This window comes from Xiphophorus couchianus, chromosome 8 (assembly GCF_001444195.1).
Source record: "Xiphophorus couchianus chromosome 8, X_couchianus-1.0, whole genome shotgun sequence".
In the NCBI taxonomy this organism is placed as follows: domain Eukaryota; kingdom Metazoa; phylum Chordata; class Actinopteri; order Cyprinodontiformes; family Poeciliidae; genus Xiphophorus; species Xiphophorus couchianus.
This window is the reverse complement of record NC_040235.1, coordinates 14,785,333-14,809,865: the sequence shown is the minus strand read 5'-3', so window position 1 is coordinate 14,809,865 and position 24,533 is coordinate 14,785,333. Positions and strand designations below refer to the sequence as shown.

At 37.0% G+C, this 24,533-nt stretch overlaps 2 protein-coding genes across 3 annotated transcripts; both read right to left on the bottom strand.

Annotated features, from left to right (window-relative positions):
- On the bottom strand, positions 1–9,944 carry LOC114150237 (sushi domain-containing protein 2-like). The gene is made up of 16 exons (XM_028026577.1): positions 9,389–9,944; positions 8,146–8,344; positions 7,914–8,065; positions 7,656–7,823; positions 5,819–5,993; positions 5,539–5,740; positions 4,994–5,079; positions 4,404–4,672; positions 4,198–4,332; positions 3,942–4,106; positions 3,485–3,733; positions 3,078–3,261; positions 2,346–2,440; positions 2,085–2,264; positions 618–714; positions 1–477 (listed from the first exon to the last, which is right to left on the bottom strand). The coding sequence occupies exons 1-16, from the start codon at positions 9,447–9,449 to the stop codon at positions 429–431; spliced, it is 2,466 nt and encodes an 821-aa protein (XP_027882378.1). The 5' UTR covers positions 9,450–9,944; the 3' UTR covers positions 1–428.
- Positions 9,945–11,396: 1,452 nt separating this feature from the next.
- On the bottom strand, positions 11,397–22,912 carry myo1hb (myosin IHb). Of its 2 annotated transcripts, none has more exons than XM_028026574.1 (32): positions 22,856–22,912; positions 21,018–21,179; positions 20,542–20,657; positions 19,642–19,840; positions 19,480–19,560; positions 19,215–19,394; positions 18,943–19,041; positions 18,747–18,860; positions 18,584–18,655; positions 18,379–18,498; positions 17,491–17,558; positions 17,308–17,413; positions 17,145–17,225; positions 16,962–17,053; positions 16,789–16,883; positions 16,591–16,637; positions 15,943–16,023; positions 15,748–15,853; positions 15,529–15,646; positions 15,313–15,426; positions 15,130–15,206; positions 14,946–15,014; positions 14,740–14,824; positions 14,480–14,642; positions 14,297–14,380; positions 13,886–13,979; positions 13,544–13,599; positions 13,331–13,466; positions 12,217–12,287; positions 12,017–12,114; positions 11,837–11,936; positions 11,397–11,762 (listed from the first exon to the last, which is right to left on the bottom strand). In XM_028026574.1, the coding sequence occupies exons 2-32, from the start codon at positions 21,141–21,143 to the stop codon at positions 11,742–11,744; spliced, it is 3,069 nt and encodes a 1,022-aa protein (XP_027882375.1). In that variant the 5' UTR covers positions 21,144–21,179; positions 22,856–22,912; the 3' UTR covers positions 11,397–11,741. The 2 variants fall into 2 exon arrangements, with proteins under 2 accessions (XP_027882375.1, XP_027882377.1); XM_028026576.1 differs by having other exon boundaries at positions 22,860–22,894.
- Between the last annotated feature and the right edge of the window lie 1,621 nt (positions 22,913–24,533).

The window sequence follows — 24,533 nt, the reverse complement described above, 5'->3', positions numbered from 1 at the left end:
TCAGTTGCCAGAAGAAGTTTATTAGTCCTGAGCTGCTAATAACATTTTATGTCAAGTTGTACAGAGGAATTAACTAACGATGAAAAACGCTGGTATACAGGTAAGTATAATAGCTTTACAGATTTTTTAAAACCTAGACTAAATATATACTATATACAATATTGAAAATACAGGCATTAGTAAAACACAATCTTATTCATAGTCATTCTTTAAAAATCAAGGGGCATTAATGATAAGTTAGATTTTTGTGTGAAAAAAATTGGCTTAAATTCAAAGTTTACCTTGTTTTTATTTCTCTGCTCACAAATACAAACTATACAGGACTTGCATGTACCTTCTGAGAATGATCAATGTTTTCTTCCGGGTGTACATTTTTAAATTTTTCAGACCTGCACATTTTCAATGCAGATAAAATATGGCATTTAGAACTAGAGCTTGGAGGTATTACTTCTTTCTTCATCTGAATCTGAACTTTTCCTGAAACAGAAAGTGAGGCAAATTAAGGAATGGTAATATATGAAACCACAACAAAAAGTTTAAAAAAAAATCTTAGTGGACTTTAAATTCCAATATGTTGATGTATTATGTTTTTTATGCGAGAAAGTTTAATCAATTACCTTTTCTGTTTTCTGGAGTGGAGAATTATTGTTGTTATAATTACAATCAGAGTCAATGCTCCAATGACCGAACCAGCAACTATTCCAGCAATGTTACCTGAAACACAACAAGGATTTGAATTATTTCAGCAAGTAACTCCTCATAGTGCCAGCGCCTCAATTACAACTTTTTATTGCACTAATATTAAACAAATCAAACTTTAAAGATCAGCAGTGATCAACCATGAAGCCACCTAGTGTTGTGTCTGAGCACTGTGTCTACTAACTGGATGAAAAATATAATTTGCCAACATTTGAAATAATGACAGCATATCAAATACCTCTTTAGGTTTGACACAGAATCCTAGATTTACCTATTTAGCCTGAGCAAGACCAATATCGGGCCTGAATTGTTGGATGGCCATTGCTAAGTTAAAGATGCAGAGCCCTTCAAAAGCTACAGATTGTTGTTCAATGAAATATACTTGCTAAACATTTGGTGTGATATTAGTCAACGTTAACATGTTCTACTTTTATACACTGCATAACAACCACAGTACACAAAAAATATGGAGTTATATTTGTGTCTGAAAAACAGTGGACAAGTTTATGCAGGCAATATAAAAAGAAAGCACACACTGAAAATACTAAAAATGGAAAGATCTTCATTTTACCAGGTTCCAGAATTATTTAACTTTAACTTCTAGTTTACAAAAACAGACACGAGAGTCTGAACTATTAATTTGGGCAATTGAACACTATCGACATACTTTATTTTTATGTAAGGAAGAGTAGCAGGACTTTTTTTTTAAATACAGGATCACATCATCGGCATACAAGGATATCCTGCATTCCTGTTTTTTTTTTTAGTTACATCCCTGTGATGTTACATCCCTCACTATTTTCAAATTGTCATAGCCATAGGTCCCAAATTATGCTGATGAGATCTTTTCTTTTTTTAAAAAGATTTTGTTGAAGTAGAGCCTGTTTATTCAAAGTATCCAAGAAGAAACGGAGGTAGAGAAAAAGGAGGAAAACATACAGCAAGAGAACCAGGATCAGGAACCTTTATGTTCCCCTACTGAACTGCATAATGATTTGAATTTCTTCTCATGAGAGCTGGATGAAAGACTGAATTGAATCAAATAGGTTTACATTGAAGCCCAAAAATGTGAATGTGACTGTATTTCATAAAGGATTCAATCAACAATTGCTTCCCAACCAAAATCATGTAAAAGGAATGTAGTAATGATTCATTTCCAATGTTTTGTTCCATGATTGAATTCTGAGAAGTTTCTGATTCAAGGAAATCAAGCATAGGGACAGTGCAATCTGTTCATATAAAACACATGTTGATTGGAAGAGAATACACCGAGAGACAAACTCAAGATCAAACTCAGACACATTTAGAGACACTGATTTGTTGACTTGTGAAAATCAAAGTTTCATTGTTTATTGATTAATTTTATTTTTACTGGCTTTTCATACTGGGAACACTGCAGCTTGCATCTTCTCCAGACCATTTGCCGTTACTCTGGCATGTGCGTTCCTCTGATCCACTAAGCTTGTAGCCGTCATTACAATAAAACTTGACCTTAGCCCATTGTAGGTAGGTGGTTCCCTGCTTTTTCCCATTAGCAGGTGGTGGGAGCCATCCACAGGAGATCACTGCATGAAATAAAAACCAACAATGTGACACCAAGGTGGACTTAATCATGTAAATCTCTGAGGTTCTTCAAAACATCATACCTGGCTTCAGATCATCCACTAGAGAAACGTGACTCTGGAAAGAAACTCTTGTGGCATTTCCTATTAATGGGCTACGACCAACCAGGATGTCATATCTACAGTAAAAAAAAACCACTCATGAAGAATCATATGACATTTCTTCTTTCAAACACAACCGTTGTGTTTTGTTCTCAGTACAAATAACTTTACTTTTAAATTTCATTCAAAATACTTCAATGACCCCAAAGAGAAATTAAATGTTGTGACTCATTATTTGAGGTTCTTCTATAAAATGTTATAAGGAGCTACTATCTCACCTGGGGTAAATAACTTGTATATGTGTTTATTACTGTAAAGATTCAAAATCTTAATTGATACAGGACTCTTAAGTGCTATTTGTTAGATGAATAATGCAATGTGGCACGCACAGATCATTCACAATAGTGGTGTCCAAAGTCAGTCCCCAGTGGTTGGTATATAGCATGTTTTAATTTTTCCCAGGTTCAACACACCTGAATCAAATGCTGGGTCTTGTTGATGTGAACTAATGGAGCAATAAATAAGCTGTGTTTGAGCAGGAACTCATTTAAGTAGTTCATTGTTTGCTCACTTGGTAACTATAAAACAACCTGGTCAAGATTAAAGAGATTGTAGTGATGCTTGGAGCCTCATGGGTGATGTTTTTCTAACTTAAACTTTGTGTTGGCTCTGTTGCTGTTTTAAACCAAACTTTTTGTCATCTTTTCTTCTCACCTGCAGAACTGAGATCCCTCTCCAGTGCATATCGCAGCTGCCTGGGTGTTCAGCGGATCATCTGGATTCTCAGGGACAGAAAATACTGGCATAAAATTTGGATCATGTCTTGGAGCGAAGCAATATGAGTTCAGAAGGTATTCGGAATCATATGTAAACAAAGCGGATGTGTTTTCTACAGCCCCTGTAAGACAAAAACAAACCCTGATTAAACATACATACTGTTATTGGTGAAAGATTTACACAATATAGGAAGATTTCTAGTAGAATCTGTCCAGATATTCTTTTTATTATTTATATTTCTATCTAAAAATACCTTATTTATTTATCATTATTACTTCCTCAAATTCTTATTATTCAATTCTATTAGTTTAAAAAACAACACATTATCTAAGGTTATCTCTTACAGCTTGCCCCAAAGCTGAACAGCTCCTCTGGGTTGCTGTGGTTCTGTACTAGCTGCCCATTGCTGAGGGCAAGGTCATCTCTGGCGTCACCATTCATCTTCCCCAACAGTCCCACAGTGGAGTTTTTGAATTCCTCCGGCAGCAGGACAGTGGTGGTCATAGTTTCACCTCTACGTCGCACCTCCACCCCGGCTCCAGATGGAAACATCACAGTTACATTTGTAGAGGTGGGAGAAAACACAAACACGCCTGCAAAATATTTGGTGAGAGGAGAGAGGAAACAACACACACTGCAGGGGTTTAGGTTTTTAACATTTGTAGTATCACTTAATTGCAAAAATATTGACATTTTCAGGAGAAATGCCCAAATTTGAGCTCTTTGTTGAATAAAACAAGGGAATATTTTTCTCTTTCGTTGTCAGAAGTATTAAAATATATGATATTAGTGAAATCTCACCATGTAAATCCATCCAGGTCTGCTCTGCAAAGGAGAGGGTTTGCTGATTTCGCAGTAGCTCAAGGCCGTCATTTCTTCTATCAAGCCGGACCTCTATGATGTCTGACGACCCTTCTCTCATAGCTACAGCCGTCAACTTTGTTGCATTTATCGTTTTTTCTGAATCTGTTGTCACATTTAGAGAAAGAAAATGTTCATGTTCTGTGTGTTTTTCTTCTTTTATAGTTAAAATAGTTGGGAAAACTCAGCTTCTCACCCTTTACAGGCTCTGTTCTGCCTTGGACTGTCAGCTGTTTCTCCTCTGATCTGACCAGAGTGTATTCCCCTTTGCCATTGAACGAGTAGCTGACATCGTCAAAGGTAATAAAGTGTGGATCTCCAAACACCACCGCTGATATTAAACCAAAATGTAAGCATAAATAAAAATAATAATCCTATTAAAGCTGCTCTAGCAAACTATACCTGAGCTGGGAGACTGGTAGCGCCTGCAGTCGCTGGAGGGCCGGTGTTTGAAGTAGTAGTAGCAATTGTCTGACCAAAGGCAGCAGTAGTAGAAACTTAGGACATCATAAACCCAGTGGGACTGTCCTGGGATCCGAGGGGGTTTCTTAAAAGGAGGCGACCCCCAGTCGTGGGCCCGGTCTGGAGTGCTACCGCCAATCGAATCTGCTGTGAGAACCTGAGCACCGGTGCTGTCGTAGCAACACTGCTGTCCTGCTGCATATTTAGGACTGGAGAAAGGAAACAACACCGAATGTTATTTAATAGCGGAACAGCGGAAATCATCACAACTGACATAAATAAAGGCTTGTGTAGTGAATCTATGTGTTTCACATCGAATTGAGATAATGAAATAAATTAACTTTTCAACAATATTCAAATTTATTAGATCGATTAACCCAACATTTATATTTGTAGAAGCTGGAAAAAAGCACCATCCTCTGCATGCTAACGGGAGAACATGCAAACTCCAGATATACCCAGTGAAGCATTTTTGTAATTCATTTTCAGCCTGTAGTGAAGCAGCCATGTTTATCTCGACGTGGACTCACCTGGCTTGTATCGCCCTCACACAGTGGACACTCCCAGGGTGGTATGTGCACACACTCCCTTTCTCTATATCACAGCCATAATCAGTCTGAGAAATAAAGAGAAGATTCAATCATAACTACCTGGTAAACAACACAACTTCAGAAAAGAAACCACACTGTTCTGTGCTTTAATAATCCACAGCAGTGACCTTATAATAGAAATAATTTTATGGCTTTGAACTCAATAGTCGTGTTTGTAGGGCAAACATGTTCTACCTGCGGCATGCTTCTTGTAGATAGAGTTCTCATAAATGCTATAATTAGAGAGATACCTCTTCTTGACTTTGAACTGAGGAGGATTATGCAATCATAAACAGATCAACCAATTACACATTGACTTTGAGCACCAATTCAGATTCCAGGACTTTGAAGTTCATGAGTTTCTCTTTCTTGAGTTGTTCAAATTCTTCACTTTTATTTTACTACAGAGATGTTTAACGCTCAGTCCATGTGCTCTTGGGTTGCATAGTTTTTTATTTGGTTCTCAATATCTTATCTCCACCTACATGAAACCTCCCAGTGTCTGCTCTTGCTTGAGCCAGCGTGCATGGGCAGTCGATGATCTCAGTGAGGAAGTTTGGCAGCTCGTTTTCCAGCTTGTCCCAGGCTAAGCACTTATCCAGAGCCCATCCTGTTGAGTTCTGCCTGAAGCTTTCCTCTAGATGCCAGGCCAGAGCGTGATCCTCACTCCATGCAGCTTGGACATTCCTGAATAAAACATACAGGCAGAACAGCTTTTACACTGAAAGTCTTGGATGATGATCTTTAAAGATCTTTTGAACATACCACATGCCGTCAGGGTAGTTGCTTGAACTGACACGAAGGGCACCAAGCTCCCATCTAGAAAAATCTCCCTCTGCTATTTTGGGTAAAAACTTAAAGGAGCCACTGTTGGGGTGATCCTTGGTAAGGGAGTACAGATACCGCCACTCACCCTGCCAGGACTCTGAGTACGGCTCCCCTGTCGAGAAACACTTTTTACAAAACATGTTTTCCTAAAATGCAATGATCACATACAGTACCATAAAATGTATTCACATTCCAGCAAAGATGTCATTGTTTTATCATCTTGCGACCACAAGCCTTGATGTAAAAGGCTTGTGCAAAATTCTGCACAACTGAAGTAATGAAACTTTTATTATTATTATTATTTTTGCAACAATAATAATAACATATATCTGTAACCTACTAATAAGTCATGGCTCCCCACGTAAACTGAGATGCCAGGCATGGAGACTATTAATAAGAGAAGCAGCCAAGATTACTATGCTTACTCTGGATGAGCTGCAAGCATCCACAGCTCAGGTGAGAGAATTTGATGACACAGAAACTTTAAGCCATGCATGTCACATATCTGGCATTTACAGAAGAGTTGAAGCAAGAAAGCCATAATCGCATTAATCACTTTTGAAATAAAGTGATTAATGGTTCCTTTTTAAACTTTCTAGCCTAAGTGCAAAACACAATTCCCCAGTGGGAAAATGACAGTGAAATCCCCCTGAAAAAAGGCATCACGCTGTAAGGATTCTCCCTTTTGTCAGGGACTGGGAATCTGGTCAGATTGAATGGGAAGACGGATGGGGTCAAAGGGTAATAATGTAAGAAAACATGTAAGAGCTCAAAACACTTGAGATTGATGTGCAGCTTTGATCAAATCACATTCAGTCCAGACCAAGACCAGTCAAGAGTTGAACATTCTACGTGCACAGATGTTTTAAATCCAATCCAGCCAAGATGTGCATAGCTGGTATCTCAAATGTATTGAGCTAATTGATGCAAAAAGTGACTCTTCACAACAAATTCTGCAGTTACATCAACACTATACCGAGTCGATTTGGTCCTTTTCAGAATTGGCATTAATTACAGAGTTATTTCAACAATGGTTTGAGTAGTTACAAGTTTCAAGTGTTAAAATTACTTATTATTGTTATTATTGTTGAAATAACTCTTAAAGAGTTAAATTAACACCAATTCTGATAAGGACCAAATAGAGTCGGCATAGTGTTGATTTAACTCTGCAGAATCTGCTGCGTATAAACCATCATGTACAACAGACGTTTTATATTTTTATTTGTAAAAATAAAATATGAAAAGTGTATTATTTCCCTGCTTCTTCGTCACTAGCCAAAACTATTAGTGTTTTAGTCTAACCCTAAAAGTCACAATAAAATGTGTTGAAGTCTGGTTGTACATGTCATGTTCCGTGTTTTTCTGTGTGTTTATTTTGAGTTTCCTGTGTATCTGTGTCTCCGTGTAGTCCTGTCTCCCTTTGATTACTCCCAGGTGTGTCTTGTTTCTGTGATTACCCTCCTGTGTATTTAGTGTCACCTGTGTGTCTGTGTCTTGGGCGGGTCCTTGTCTAATGTGCGCTCAGTCCTTCGTGTGTCCAGTCGTAAAATCAGTTGCTACCGGTGTTGAGCCCTGGCTTTCGCTCAGTCAAGCTGCCTGTGTTTTTTGGACTAGTTTTGGACTATTTTGACTTTATTTATCATTAAAATAACCATCATCATCTCACCTGGGTCATCTGCGTCTTCCTCACCACCGCAATTCATGACAGTAACATGAAGGAATGAAAACATTTAAAGTGTCTGAAATCCTTAATGTGGATATATATTTTTCTTACCTGTCTCTTCGTATCCCCAGACCTCAATGTTGACCTTTTCTGCATTGACTAAAGTGGTATTCCATGTCATCTGTAGATCGCCTCCAACATTAGGCGTTCCATAGTACTGCCACTTTGTTGAGTTCACCAGAATAGCTTTGAATTGAGAAGCTAACTTGCCTGTGTGAACTACAGCAGCACATGTGGATAACATTTGACCTCCAGTTATTGAACAAAAATGCATTTTGTTTTTATTCTATTATTCTTTAGTTGCAGTACCTGAAAGCCATGATCCAGCTCTGTTGAATGTGATGCCGCTATCTGAGGAGATCTGCAAAGAAACCCATCCGGTTTCGTATAACAGTGGGGAAATACAGTGGCCTCTACCATCTCCATCCACATACCCTAAAGTGTTAGTTTTATTATCAAACCTGGCAATTGGAAAAAAAGATTGATCAGTTGATTTTTAACTAGTTTGGGTCAAGTATTAAGGAGTAAAATAATTTCCTACCTACAAACAATGTCAGAGCTTTTGTTGAAGTTTGCATCAAGGACAACAAAGTCCGTCCCACCCAGTATGGACCCAGAGTACGGAGACGTGTTTATACAGTACTCTTTGTAGTCAGAGCAGCAGGATCCAAGAGACCCACATGTTGGGTGGCAGGAGCAGGAGTCTAATTTTTTCCCACAATTTTGTTCACACGTCTCTCCTGTCCATAATAAAGGAGATGAAGTAAATGTAAATGCACAAAGTTATGCCTCTACATATTCTGACTGGCTTTGCAGGGTGCTGCATGTCAAAAAAAAGCTGCAAGCAAGACAGATTCTTATTTTATATTTTTAAAATTTAAGCTGTAATTTTACATTAATAAAGACGTATGACTTAAACATCTTCTTGTGATGCCATAGATAATCCAACGGTCTGTGTTTTGTATTAAAGTTGGGATACTTTGTTTCTTAACAAGAATCTATTTGAATTATTATTCATATAGATTCATATTCCCACCTTCATTTAGACACATTTGAAAAAACATAGATGAAGTTTTGTGTCTACGAATGACACAAAACACATAAACACATTACTTGTTGTTGTGAATGTCTTTTCCTCCTTTTGCTTCTCAGTAATTTTAGCAAAAATGTTTTTTATACAATTTGTGTCCTGGAGACTTAAGAGCTATAAATGTAAGTGTGCAAGATAAAACTTTGTGTCTTCAAATTTATAGAATGTGAATACTTTTGATCCATATTTACTCTCAAAGACAAAATTGTTCTTGTTCTGAATTTAGTAAAGTATTCCCTGTAGATCCGTCTCAGCATCATAAATTAATCCATCCATCCATTTTCTTACACCCTTGTCCCTAGTGGGGTCCGGAGGTGCCGATGTCTATCTCCAGCTACGTTCCGGGCAAGAGGTGGGGTCACCCTGGACAGGTCGCCAGTCTGTCACAGGGCAACACAGAGACAGACAGGACACACAACCATGCACACACACACACACTCACACCTAGGGAGATTTTAAAAAGACCAATTACCCTGACAGTCCTGTTTGTGGACTGTGGGAGGAAGCCAGAGTGCCCGGAGAGAACCCACTCATGGACAGGGAGAACATGCAAACTCCGTGCAGAAAGATCCTGGGCCAGGAATCGAACCCAGGACCTTCTTGTTGCAAGGCAACAGTGCTCATAAATGAATAAAATAAATAAATAAAAGAAAATTGGATCATTCAGAATACCCATAATGCAGGAGATACTTGCCTAAAGTTTTGCAGATATATGAAACCAGAAATACAAAAATCACTGCTGTTGATCTTCTCATCCTGGCAAAGTCAGATTGTTAGCTCCACTCTCTTGTCTGCGACAATATTCTCACTATGCTGATGTGCTCAGCATTTTTCCAAACCTTGGCCCTGGCATGACCTTTATATACCTTCCTGTCAATCACTAACTAGGAGTCATTATTACAACATTTTCAGCTGGACGCTCACGTGTTCAACTTTGACCTTCTCTCGCTTTAAAAAAATGCTAAACCTGATTATAAATGTAAGATAAGCTCATTGCATTAAGATAAGATAAATTAAATTAAGATAAATTAAATATGCTGATGCATTCAGAAGCGTTTTATCTAAGAAAAAAAAGACAGTAATCAACTATCCTAAATGTGCTTGATTGTGAAAACATCAATATTTACTACCACAGTGGCAATTTTAGCATAGATAAAACTTTACAGTCATAAACAACTCAACCTGCGTGAGAGGGATTCAGTACACCCTCTTGGTATTGTTGAACTACAATATTAAAAAAAATCATATATGTATATAGTTTATATGATTTTCGATCTAGTAGTTACTTTTTCTACAGTTGAAATATTAGCATTATTTAATGACAAGCCACATTATATTATTGTAAAATAACATCTTAAATATGTAAAAATGTAAATCTAAACCACAGCTTCTTTAACAAATACACTGATAAATGTAAATATTTTCTCAATTAACTTTTTCTGTTGTTATTGAAGTGCGGCTATGTATCTTTGCAAATCATTGCATGGAAAAAATGCAACAATAACATTTAAGTTAGATAATTTACTATCACACCCATGATAATGTGAACTTTACCAGTAGTCTGTTTTTGTTATTTTTTTTTACTTATTTTGTTTTATTTTAATTCAACTCTTTTTAACAAGCAGTAAGAGAAACAAACTGCAATATCAGATCAGAATAATAAAAACGTAAAATTATATATGCTGTAACATTGTGAGGAGACAATAATTGACAAACTGAATTACGCTTGCAACCAAATCATCAGTATGTCCAATAATGTGAGTTTATTACAACTATATGTAGTCTGTAATATATGTAGTATATGTCATTTTTATTAGTCATATAGCAGCACACTTTCAATGCATTTTAAAATATTAGAGGATGTTTACTTTTCACCATTACATATGTACTATTGCTACCCATTAGAAATATTAAATTAGGTGTTACAACCACTTTCATGACTACAAAGGTATAAAATTCAGCACCTATTTTCAGACTGTTTCTATGAACATTTGGAAAGAATAGATCACTATTCAGAGCTCTGCTAATCCCAGTTGTGGATTTTTCTTCAAATAATCCCCACTCAGCTGCCTGACTGAGGTTTTATAACAAAGGTATTGGGAATAACAGAGCTGGGTTGGTAGATGCTGAGGCATGTTGGGGGTTGAGATTTTCCAAACTTCATGTGGCCTTCAGATTAGCAGATTAGCTCAAGTATATTATGTAGAGCTTCATGAGTTTCCATTTCCTTTGCCAACGCAGAGTCCTGAGCTCCTTAGAGATGAATAACAGTGGAGAATGGAGGCCAGTCTCTCTTGTCCAACATCAATGTCTGATCTCATATTTGGCCCTCTGATCAACACTTCCCAAAACCACTTTCCAAAATCTCTTGGAAAGCCTAAAGAGGTCAGTCCTACAACTGCAAAGTGTGGACCAACATTTTATTTAGCACTAAGGATTAAAGATTTGCTGTCACTCTGCAAAGTCTTTCCTGTTCTACCTGAAACAACCGAGGAAAGACACTTCAGGATTTGTTTTTCCAGCACAACCTTATGCACGATCAGCAAATGCTCAGCAGGGGGAGCTGCAATACGAGCATCATCAGTGAACACAGAGTATAGATAGACAGAATTATTTATTGCACTGTATTTTCACTAACCTAGTTTTCTAAAGGTAATTATTATAAACTTATGTAAGGTTAAGCATGTTCTTACACAAAGGTGTGGCATAGGTAAGCTCTTTATGGTTTTACACATGCATGTCTTAAATTGCCATATCAACAAAAGTCAAATACAAAACAGGCTTTTGTTTAGTTTATATAGTTTATATGTTTTCTGATCAAACTCTTCAGTTGCTCTTTCTGCTGTTGAGATATTGGCATTATTTGGTGACGAACAACATCAGACTACCATAAAGTAATATCATAAAGATGAAAAACTTAAAATCAGTCATTATGAAGAGCATGAGCAATAACAGGTTGAGAAAGCATGGCTGGTTTTTTGTTTTGTTTTAAAGATCTGCATCTCTGAGGCTTCTAAGAGCCTCATCATCCCAGTTAAGCTTCATCTTCATCTGGTTCTTGTTGATTCCTAAAAAGCAAAATTCTCAATGAGTTGCTTGTGTGTTTGCTTAAAAAGTATTACTATCTGAACTCCACACTCACCACCATCAAGTGGCCGTTCTTTGCTCTGTAGACCATGGATTCCTGGCCACTTTTGAAGTCAACAAATCCCTCTCTGCCAGGCTGAATGTCAAACCTCACACTGAACACAAAGGGAAATGCTTTAATTAATTCTTAACGAGAATTATTAAAATAATGGTGAACATGATCCAGATTCTGTACCTCCCCTGAACCACTTTGATACAGCTCTGCTTGTCAGCAATAAAACTGAGCTTAGTCAGAGCCTCGTAGAGGAAGTCGCACTGCAGAACCAGATCTCCCTGAAACAACAAACGTGATTGGTCCTCCATATTTAATTACAGTAATAATCTGATTACTGTCTCATAATGATATTTCATTGTAAAAGAAAAACAACAACAAACCTTTTGTTTGACATCCTCACATGTAACATGGAGGATGAGGAAGTTATCGCTCAGGTTGCTCACAGACACACCTACAAAAGAATCAGATCAGGATCTTGTTCTGATTTGTAAAAATCCCTAAAATAAACTGATCTATTTTTGTACTTACATAATCTTATAGAGTTAAATTTATAAAAATCCAACAATTAATTTGAGTGAATTCATTCAATATACAAAAGAAAATCAAAATAAGGGAATAATTATTTAATGACAATAAATACAACAATGTAATTGCTCCCCTAGCAATAAGACTAAATAAATCTCCAAAGCTCAATTCCAGAAAACTACAACTTTGGGTCACCAAGTCTCGATAATAAGCAATAAATGCAAATTACATACATATTCATAAGATTATTATATTTAGAAAATGTATTTTACTACCTCCATTCACTAAGTAAAACACAGTATATAGATTAATTACACACAGAATTATGCTTTCAAGCCTTTAATTCTAATAATGATGATTATTTTTTGCACCTACAGCAGATTAAAACACAACATTTAAGATTAGAATATTACATAAATCCAGTAAAATAACAAACCACGTTTAACCCAGACATATGGATTTATTGAAAATTATGTTTGAAGGTCCTGATATTACACTAAGGGCATTTTAGTAACATAAAAATACTAAACAATGTATTGTGCCAGGTTAACTACGGTGGAGGATCTGTAATGCTGTGGACCTGTTTCTATTTCAAAGGTTCTAGGAAATTTACTAAAGTACCAAGACATTTAAATTAAAAATTCAATGTTCTCTGCCAGTAAAAAACATTGGGATTTTATTTTTCATTGGCACGATTCAAAACATATCACCGAATCAGCATATAAATGTATCAATGCATGAAAAATCTACTTTATTCTATGGATATCAGGAAAAACTCAGTATTAAATTAATCCTTAATGTAAGATTTGATTCCCAAGCTGAGTTCTTTTTCTTAAGACATCTTTAGCATTGGTTACTAATAAGCATGGATGACATAGCAAGAAGGAAATTAAGATGTAGCTACACAAAATAGTGAATATATCCTTCTCTGTGTGTAATAAGTTTACTTTCATTTAGTAGCTTTATTACCTTTCAACGAGGTGAAATCAATCCGCTGCTTAATCTTTGTTTCTTTGACCAAGTAGGCGGCTTCCTGGGTGAAGATGAGCAGCCGAAGACGAGGCCTGAACCCGTTCCTGTCGTACTTCACCACTGGAACGCCGTACTGTGAACGAAACGCAAACAATTAGGAAAATATCGGAAAAACAAAAAGAGGCAGAGTAAACTCTGGCTCTGATTTACCTTGAGGTGCTCATGCTGAATTGTCTGAAGGACCTTGAGGTTAATGTCTTCGAAAGCTTGGTGAAAATTTTAAAAAGAGAGGATCCAATCAACAAATTGAACAGAGCCTACAGTTTCACATGTTTTAACAAACTTTCATCTACCTATTTTAATTTAGCAGTGTATAGTTGTAAAATGGAAGAAAGGAATATAGTGTTTTCATCTTTTTACAAATAATAAAACAAAAAATTATCGGCTACATTTGTTTCCAGCTTTGCTGTCCTAACACAACACAAACCCACAAAGCATAATGCTGCCACCACCATGTCTCACAAATAAAAAATACTATTAAAATATTCTTACCAATCCTCGTGTCAACAAACGGGCTGCACACACTGAGTGGGTAGTTTTCTTTTTTTCCTTTGAACATGGAGCTTGTTTGGGCTTTGAGGAGAAGCTGGAGAAGAAGAAACATCCAAACAATGTCACATGGTGACTTTAATTGTTTAAATTGAGTTCTGAGAAACAAGAACAATAAATGCAAGAACTATGAAAACAACTAAAGAGGCTTTACATAAAAATAGATTTTAAAAAGCATGTTACTGTGCAATTAGATTTTGTGTTTCCAATATACACATATTGTCTTTTTATCTAACTACCAAACTAATTTTTATGTAACATATACAGTAGGTTCATTAAAATGGGAGATGGAAAAAACATACAAAGATAGAGAAAGTGAGTTGAAGATATTATTTTGAAAACAGTGGATCCTACCTGAGCTTTCCTTTTTGGGGTGATTTCTCGGACGTACTGCCTCACCAAATAGCGAACGAAGACGTTCTGCAAGAGCAGCGAGACCTGCAAAATAAAAATGCATTTTAATTTTGTTACATCTTAAAAATCATACAATACAATCCCTGCCAAATCATTCTTCAAAAACATGAAAAGCTAATTTACCTCCTTTAAAATGGGTGGCGGGGTGAGCCACGAGTCCATGTCCAGGACCGATTTGGGAAGGTTTTCCTTCAGGCGGGTGAGGTAGTTCTGCCTCACATAGACCAGGTACTCACTGTTGTCAATGCAGGCTGGTTGATTTCTGGTCATGAAACCTTTGATGAATCTATCAAAAATCAACCAAACAGGTCAGCTTACAACACAGTATCTTATTAAGCTGCTTTATTAGACATTATCTATATCTTGTGATTATTGTGCCGTACTTCTTGATGACCTTGACCGCCCAAGCTCTCTTTTCACGCTCCTTCCTCGCCATCAAACCTCTCCAGCAGTTCTCAATTTTAGTGGCTGTTTGGACAAACATAAGGGATGAATTATTTTAAAACGAACATCTAAAAAAAGACATGTTGTTTCTGATTTTGAAAACATCATCACATCTTGCTCAATTAGCGTCACTTCAGTCACTCACCAGCCGCTTTCTGTTTCAGGTACTCTTCTTTCACTCTGTAACCTTTATATTTGGCTTGAATCCTTGTTGCTACAGTGACAGATGATGTTTTCACATTTTACGGCACTTCTGATAAGATTGTCCTATTAAATAGTAATGTTTCATATTTTACTTTTGAATTGATTGAAACAGAGTTATTTCTTACCAAGCTGATGCTTGCAGACCTGAAAGGCGTCTTCTGTTGCAAACAGAGTCCGGGGATGGCGGATGAAAATCTTCGTCCTTCAAGTGGAAAGCCAACATTTAAAGCGTCAAAAGATCCAGTGATTCTTCACAGGAATTATAGATTGTTAGTAATCTTTCGAAACCATGCTGTGCATCTACCAACCTGCCTAGCTTATACTCATCAGTTTTGTAGCCCAGGTGTTTAATGAGGCAGCGAACACCCTCTGCTGGCGTACCTTTCCAGTTGGGCCAAGTGTCTGGACACAGAGCTTTATACCTAGTGCAGAGGAGGAGCATTTGTACAGTAGTAGGTTTGTCAACAACTAGAGCAAACTTTACAAAGTAAGATAATTAAATCAGGCTGAAGATGTTCTGTTACCTCTGGAGAAAGAGCTCATATTTGCGTCGGTATGCAAAGCCGGCTCGCCTGACCCTGAGGTGCTCCATGAGCCCCAGGTATTTAACCTGATGTCTCACCAGCACATCATCAAATTTTGCTGCAAAACACACCAGAGGACTGAAATTTCAGCTCTGTTATCTGCCCCATCAGCAGCATGGTGAACAGACTCCATTTTGTACAAATGTAATCTGGTCTCACCTGGTTGTTTGGATTCATTCGGTTTGATGCAGCGCACATACCAAGGCTCTTTGGACATTAGGATCTCAGTCAGACCAACCAGGCTGTTCTTAAACTGGGTCACCACCTAAAGTGTTGCAGGACAAAGTGGACAATTTGAACCACTTTCAGATTAAAATCTGAGGAAAATTAAGTGTCGACTGATTATCTTCTCACAGTTTCTGGTCTCTTTTTGCTGTCAGGTTCAGAGGAGGGAAAGCAGTGTTTGATGATGCCATTTTTGGAGTGTTGCATGACCTTATGGAAAACAGAAAATAATACGCTTATCAGTCTTGGTTAGAAATTCGAAAGAAATGCTAATAACCCCAGTGCAATGACATATTTTTGTGATTTATTGATAATTGAATTCTTTGGTAAAAATATATTGCTTTGTTGGGGGAAAAATGTTTTTTGCTTTCTTTTGTTTCCTGAAATCAAAAGACAAAATACTTTACTCAAGATAATATCACCAGAAGTTATTTTATGTGAAAGTTTCAAATCAGAAAAATGAAAGGAAATGTGTTTTTGAGATGTAAACTAAAGTACTGAAGTCAAGCAAAGCTACAGTGCATGGTGGAGGTACCATCATGAATTAATGTTTTTTATTTAATCCTCGAACCAAGCAGGTTGAACAAGGTCAAAGGTCAATAACGGGGGAAAAACACAGCACAACTTCTGCCAAGGCAAAATGTGAAATGGATGAAAACCTAACATTAAGCTTTTCAAACAGACTATTGAGGATAATTATTGTTAAACTTTGTTTAATGTTTAAATAAAACACAGAATCACCACTTTCCTGAACACAGAGATCCAGAATAAAATCACCTCTTTTCCACTTCGATACAACAGATTGTTGTTTTTGTCCAAGAATCCTGAAATGTCAAAAGAAAACAATATTTCACTTATAAATTTTTTAATAAACACGCTATTTCTTATCTTGCTGAAAATAGCTGTTGTGTAAAAGGAATGAAAAAGCAAAGTTAAGCTTTCCTAATAGTTATCAACAGTCTAATTATTACTTACCAACAACACAATATGTAACCTCCCCAGCATAGTGTAGGAGGCGGAAATCTCCTCTTTCCAGTGTTTTTCTTGTGTTTTTGTCTGCAAGTTTGTGTCTGTGTGAGGAGAAACATTTAAGGTGACTGGAGTTTAGTTGTTGTAAAGGTGAATTTTCCAAAGAATTAAAGTCTCACGTGACAAAATGAGGATGGCCGCCAATCTTTTCCTCCATCTTCTCCAGAAAGGTGAGGTCGGTGGCCTCCCCAGGACGCAAACATTCCTCATCCTATCAGGATGAAAATCAAACGTATGTATTTTATTTAGCCAAAGGTTTATTAATTCATTCATTAATGACCATAGCTTATTTAAATACCTACCAACAAGGAGATGATTCCTCTGAATTTCTCCTCCACAAGGTCACAGATTATCTTGTTGTTAAAATATGGCACTGGTTCCCACTTTGCACAAGAACATTAAAAACATTAGATTGTTTCATGAATCATGTCGTTTATTGATGCGACTAAATAACTGCATTATTACTTCAATCCCTTCCAGCTCGTATTCCTCCTGCTCTGATTTAAGCGTCAGCTGGATGAAAAGCTGCTGCAGCTTCTCGTTGCAGTAGTTGATGCAAAACTGTTCAAAGCTGAAATGGAAAAGGGGAAAAGGTATTATTATGTTCAATGTTTTTGCCTGAAAGTGGTCAAATGTGCAGGATCTCACCTGTTAACACTGAAAACTTCAAACCCATAGATGTCCAGCAGGCCGACCACCCTTTTCCTGGAGGAATCCTGAACGTAGCACAAGGAGATATAAACAGTGGCGGGAGGGCAAAATATAGAGGAGTTTGACCACATATGTTGTCTTGCAAAAGTGTTTTATATTTTGTAACTTCACTTGAGTTTTTCTTTTGTAAAGGAAAAAGTCTCAAAATTGTGAATTGGGTGAAAAATGTAACAGTTTCCTATTCTTTTTTTATATACTTAAAAATTTGAAATGTGTGGCGTGCTGCTGCTTTTACTCTGATACACCAAAATGAAAGTTTGACACACCTCACTGTGTTCAGCAGTTAACTAAATAGTAAATGAGTCTGTGGGTTTGTAATTTAAACCCAGTATACAGTAAAAGCAACTGTTCTGTGGAGACTGTAGCACTTTATTAGCCAGCATTAATGAACAAACCTCCTCATGAAAACCAAAACAACGCAGACAGACCAAGGCTGAAGATGTGGACACATTTCAAACAGGGTTAGGTTATAAAATTATCTGCCAAGCTTTGAACACAACTGCTTTATTTGACAAAGGAGCAAGTATTGGCCAAGACATTTGTGTCCACATAAAGTGACTCATTGGAAAATGAGAACATTAATCCAAAAAACAACCAATAAACTAGTAGTCCTGCATTCTTCATGAAGGAGCTATTAAGAAGAAGAGGACTAGACTGAATACTTTATATGTTAAAAAAGACTACCTGAGGCAAAAAGCTGAAGTGTTGTAAATTGTTTTGCGAGGTAAAAGATATTGTCAGAATTCAAACTAATCAAATGTCACATCCAGGTTTTCTTGCTGTGTCCAGTAGAGCAGCTGAAGCATATCAACACACAGTGCTGACCTGGTTAGCCAGTGATTCATTGATCTTGTTGACCAGCCAGTCGAAGGTTCGGCCATAGATGGCTTTGGCAAGGGCATCCCTGGCATATACAGCATGTTCCACTGAGAATGGGCTGAGCACCTTTAAGAGCAAAGTAATGTGAATGTTTAACTGCAAATAAACATCACAAATTGGTAAAACACATCCAAAGCTAAGGGAGCGTCACCTCTTCTGTTTTGGCTTCTATCTTTCTGTGGGTTAAACCCTGTTGTAGCACCTGGTTAGGAATACCCAACAACTGCAACAAAGACAGACAAAAACACGCACTGAGTATTAAATTCATTCAGGGTACACGTTGAAGATTGGTGCATCACAGACAGATGGTTTACTTTTGACACCCAATGCATCTCCTGGTTGTTTTTGATGGTGGCATATCCTCGAGCGTCTGCTTCAAACTTTAGGTTTCCCAAGTGGAGCACACTGGCAATAATACCAAACAGGTGCTGCATCAACACAAAACAGAGACAATCAGAGAAAGAAATCATCACGTAGAATTGAACATCGTGGTTGACTGTGTCACCTCACCTCAGTGTCACTTTCGCTGAAGTCTATGACAGACAGCGCTTTCCGCACTGTCTTCCAGTCACTTTTATCATTGATCGAGCTAACTTTGGCACAATCCCCCTAACAGCATGAAATAAAAACTTCTGATTAAATATTTGTGTAGCATGTGTGTGAGGAAATGTTCAGCTTTTGAAACTCAGAAATTTTCACTTTTTTTTTCTAATAAGTCTTCAGAGAAAAATCTCAAACTTTCTGAGATTTTTGGTGGATTTCTTTTCTAAATTTTCTCTCACTTGCACCAGATAACGGTAATTCTTGCAGTTTCTCTCCAGGCCCAGCCAGCGGAGCAAATCCTCCTCTCCTCCCTCCACCAGCTGGTAGAAGATGTGGAAGTTTCTCTCACCGTGGTTCTGGTGAACCACGCGGGACTTCTCCAGCAGGTAACTAAGGATGTGACCACCCACAGCTCCACCCTAAGGAAAAAGACAATCTCTAAACTCAGATGCCATGTAATTTGTCATTATTTTTTATTCTTTTTGTGTAAGTATTCCAGTCTACCCGGTGGTCGAACTGGATGTCCATGTATTTCCCAAAGCGGCTTGAGTTGTCGTTTTTCAGGGTTTTGGCATTTCCGAAAGCCTACAGGAAAATAAAAGAATCAAATACTTGATTTAAAATATGTTTATCTAAAACAGAGCATAACATTAGTTTGCCACTGACTTCAAGCACTGGATTGGAGAGCAGCAGCCTGTCCCGGACGTTGTTCAGGAGTTTGGTGCTCGGACAGCTGACAGCGTAGAACTGCAGGATTTTTTTGGAGGCCTCTGTCTTTCCAGCCCCGCTCTCTCCTGAGATCAGGATGAAGTGATTGTTGAACTCCGACAGCATGGTGCGGAAAACGTTGTCTGCCAAAGCATAACTAAGAACAGAAACGGGTTAAGGTAATGCAAGAAGACTCTTGATTTTCATAGATCCATATTTTTCAGCTCAGTAATGTTATCAGTTTTTCCACATTTTAGATTATTTCACCAATTTTCCAACATAACAATTTATGTCTTTGTATTTCTCATTTTCTTATTGACACCTTATCTGTGTATCTGTTGTCATTTCCACATCACAACAGATACACAACAGCACAAGCCACTATTTTGCATAAGATTTAGTTTAAATTATTTTAAGTTTTACCTGAAGTTATTTGGAAGAGGGACTAACAAATTCTTAAGTTTTAGATTTCAATCTTGGAAGTAAAAATGCTGAAACTAAATACATTTTATCTCTATAAAACCTAAGTTTCCTCTTTTTAAGACATACAATGACCAAAAAATAGTTAAACTCATCATCTGTAAAGAGCAGTGGTTTAAGTGTGAATGCTTTTCTTCAGCAGCAAAAAACAAAAAATCTGGTAAAAGCTGATTAAATATTGATGAAATAAATCTCAGGGTAAAAATAGAGAAAACCTGCTGATGGCTTATTTCTCCAAAAGACAAGTAAGTAATGTTGTGATGATCATCAGCAATTCAAAAATATCCATACTCTCTGAAACAATATATTCCTGAACTGATTCATCTTATTTATCCGTCAGATGTTTAAAAAGATATAGAAAAAAACCCAAAAACTTACATGTGAGGTGGTAGTTCAAAGAAGTTAACTCCCATATAGGTGTCCATTTGCTTCTTGCTGTAGATGTCCAAGTCTTTATACGGGTTGACCGACACCAGAAGCGTCCCAATGTAGGTCTTCAAACAGAGACAAGGACATGGACTCATGATCTGCAGCTCTTGCACGATCAGTAATAATACAACTATTCTTCTTACTGATTACATGACATTAAAAAAATATTCTTCCACGATTATATTTAGTTTTGTCCTTTACCAACAGCAATAAATTTATTTAATCACTTGTCATCATGACCCGTTGGGTGGTTGTGACCTTTTTAATGCTCGCGCTGCAGATTCAAAGAAGCAGAGCTGCTATATCAGCAGCACAAGGTGACAGATAGACGGTAAAATGCCGCATTAGGACAGCAGGGGTTAGAGGCTGAGGGCTGCGAGGTTTCATTAGACTAAAGGGAATAAGCTGCACAGGAAAGCACCCACATAAATCAGGTTCTCATGGAAGCGTTTCCTCAGGTTGTCCAGAAAGGCACTCTCACTGGTGTAGGCGTCCAGCAGAACAAAATCCTGGATGCCCACGCGATCCCGGGCCGTCAGGGAGGCCTCCATGTTCCTCAGGATCCGGTTACACCGCTCCTCCAGGCTCTGTGTCGAAACAGGAGCGATAAGACGGGGAAACAACAAAAGCAGATAAGTTATTGTTCATTCAAGTCCAACTCCCTATCTCAACAAGTATGGTGGAGAGCTGCAAAAGTCTGAAGTCAAACCTTAATATAGGTCGACTTTGCTTCTAAATAGCCAGACTTTCCATTAAAATGGCCTCAGATAACGTCACCCTGGCTTTTCACTATTTTCTTTGTTTACAGCAAGACTTTATCTTTTCATTTCTTTGCTAAGAAAAATGGAAAAGTTAGAAAATGCAACTAGAAAATGGATCTATAGCTTTTTGTTCATAGATGTTTTGTTTATAAGCACAGACATGAACATAGTATCATTTCTGTTAGCATTTATTAGCAGTTAATAAAATGCCTTTAACATATTTCCCAAATACTGTTTAATGCCATTGGGAAAGAAGTTTGTTTGGGTCTAACATTATATATGGTCAAAATTTGTGACCAAGATTGTTTATACAAAAGACCAGAAAGGTTGCATCACCGTTTTTTACAGGCTGCCATTTTTAACCTGATCAGACTTCACCAAACCAAACCACTGAAGTATAAAAGGAAAAAAGAAAGAGATGGGAAAAAATCAGGAAGTTTTTTTGTTTCTTTTTTTTATTTTTCAAGAACTCACTGAATGCTATTCACCTTTATTGAGAACCAAAGTGAAAATTAGAGGTAAACTTTAAAAGACTGGAAGACTACAAGATCCTTTTAAAATAATACACTAAGCAAAACTAATAGAAATCTCAGGACAGAATTTTTCTTGAAAGCATAATTTCATTGAAAAGACATAGAAAAGATAACGTTGCTTTTATCGAAGCAAAGCTTAAATGTGAAAGAGAAGTGAAATATGGAAACATCTACATAAATGTTTTAACTATCAGGGTTAATCAAAGGCTTAAGTGAATTAGACTTGTCTCATCTTTGGTTTAATTTGAACAGTACTAGTAAAGTTATTTTTACTCGAATTTAGATGGATGCAGCTGTTGTTTTCTTTTTTGTGTGTAATTTTTCTCTCTAATGTTTTTTTTTTCTGTGCTGTCGGTGAGGAAGATATTAAGACAAATGCCAACAATACTGGTAAAATATCTCTCCCAGTGGGCGTCTCGCTGTCGGCATTTTTGTGCTCATATCTGTGAATTCCAGTTAGTGTCCTTGGCCACATCCGTTATTCCTATGTGAATCTAAATTCAGCTACCTTTATCTTATCTGGTTATGTGTTCTCCATAGACCCATTACTTCTTTTTTTTTGCCATTTTAAATCAGAAAATAGGCAACCAAGCCTGCAGAACAGATTTCATTTTAAGGCCAGAGTAGATTTCAACAACATTTCAGTACCAAAGTACAGTTAAGAGATAGAGGACTTCATGATTATATGCATAAACACAGAATATACCTAGCTATTTAATACACAGCTCAGTTTCTGCCAGGGTATAACCAGAGATTCATTGCACTTTAATTACAGCAGTATGAGCCGTCTTGTATCACGTTTCTGTAGTTTGGTATTATCTCTGCCAAGTTGAGCTGTTATCAAGTCACAATAACTGATTCAATAACATCTGATTTAGTGACACAGAAGAAATGCACAATAAAATATTTGAATTTTTCAAATATAATGAAGTTAACAATGGTTGAGTGGAAGTCAGATCAAATAATTACCTACTCTCAGGGCCCTCGATGGTTGTCCTGATGTGTGCCTCTCTTCTTTTTTCCCCCAACTGAACCTGAACATCTGCTTTTATTGGGGGAACACAGGAAACACTGATGGATTATATCCTCAGTTTCCTCCAATAGGAAGTCGTAAATTATGTAGGGAGTGTTTAAAAAAGGAAGTATGTCCAGTTCTAAATATGTATTTGTTTGTGTTCTTCTTTTATTAAAGTTTATGGGTGGATATAGTTGAAAACACAAACAAAACTCTCTTCTAAAATAGATTCATTTCAGCAGTTGGGATTGTTAAAACACATTTCCTACTAAAATCATGACTGATTCAAAACTCAAAAAGCCCTTCGAACTGGAATGTAGGAAAACAACTATTCGACAGACGTTTGTACCCACTTTGGCAGCAGATTATAAAAGGCGGTTGTCTATAATTTGCTCATAATCGACAGTAAGGAAATTTAGTTTTGTGATATCTAATAGTAGCAAGCTGCTTGTAATTGTTTTTATTTTATTTAGGACACAGAATCTGTCCCATCTTGTAGTTTGAATAGACCCAAACGAGGATTTAAATAATTACTACAAATGGAGTAACAAATAAAAGAAATATAAGAAAATAACATGTGAGATTTGAGCATACTTTCTAAAGCGGCTATGAATGATCATCATTAAGGCTTGCTGTGTTTTTTTTTAAACTTTTTGTTTTACTCTGAACTCACTTTCTTGGTATTTGTTTAAGGCTTTGTTTCTTTTTTTTTTTACTGTTTCCACATGTGGTTTTCTCTGATTAATTTGTCTTCTCCTTTTACTGGTCAACATGTATTTTGCTTGGTAGGCCACTTTGGTTGGATCAATCCATTCTTCTATTTTATTTAATTTGGGAAAGGCATGAATCTCAAACAGCAGTCATAGGTGAGAGGCAGGACACACGTTGGACAGGTAGGGGGTTCATCACATTGCAACACAAAGATAAATAACAGAAAATCATCCAAATATGAAATTAGATCCAGGAAAACCAGTTAACCTAACAAGGATGTCTTTGAACGGAGAGGATACTGGAGAAAACCCGTGAATGAAAGGGAAGAATATCCAAACATTATTTATGCAGATTATATTCAATTGAATATCTCCTTTTTACACCTAGAGATGCTAATGCCACAGTTGTTGCATATCTCTCCAGTATCTTTCAAAAATGTTTTAAGAACTCTATATGAGCAAATGCCTGCATATTTCACTGATATTTTATATTGTTGTGCTCCCAGTACGTCGTTGAGGTCAAGAGGGCTTCTACTGGCAGCACCAGATTGTTGTTCCCTGTTGTCCTCACATCATGTTTCTGTGATCATCTAAGTGATCAGGTATCATTTAGTGCAAAAGACAGATTACCAATCACAGGAAATGTGTCCTCAAGAAACAGACAAAAGGTAAAACACCATACTGGAATGTTACCAAAAACCACTAAAGGAAATGTTTGCTTTCCTGGTAATGGAAGTCAGTAAACCAAACTGTAAACCTGAACTGTAAACCAAAAAAAAAAAAAACCCGACATAACCCAAGTGACGACATTCCAGTAATAGCAACCACAATAAAAAAAAAACATATCTGAACTGGAAAGTCTATCTGACTTGAAGATCATCACCTGAGAAGACACCCCATTGTCCGTGTCCATCCAGTATGG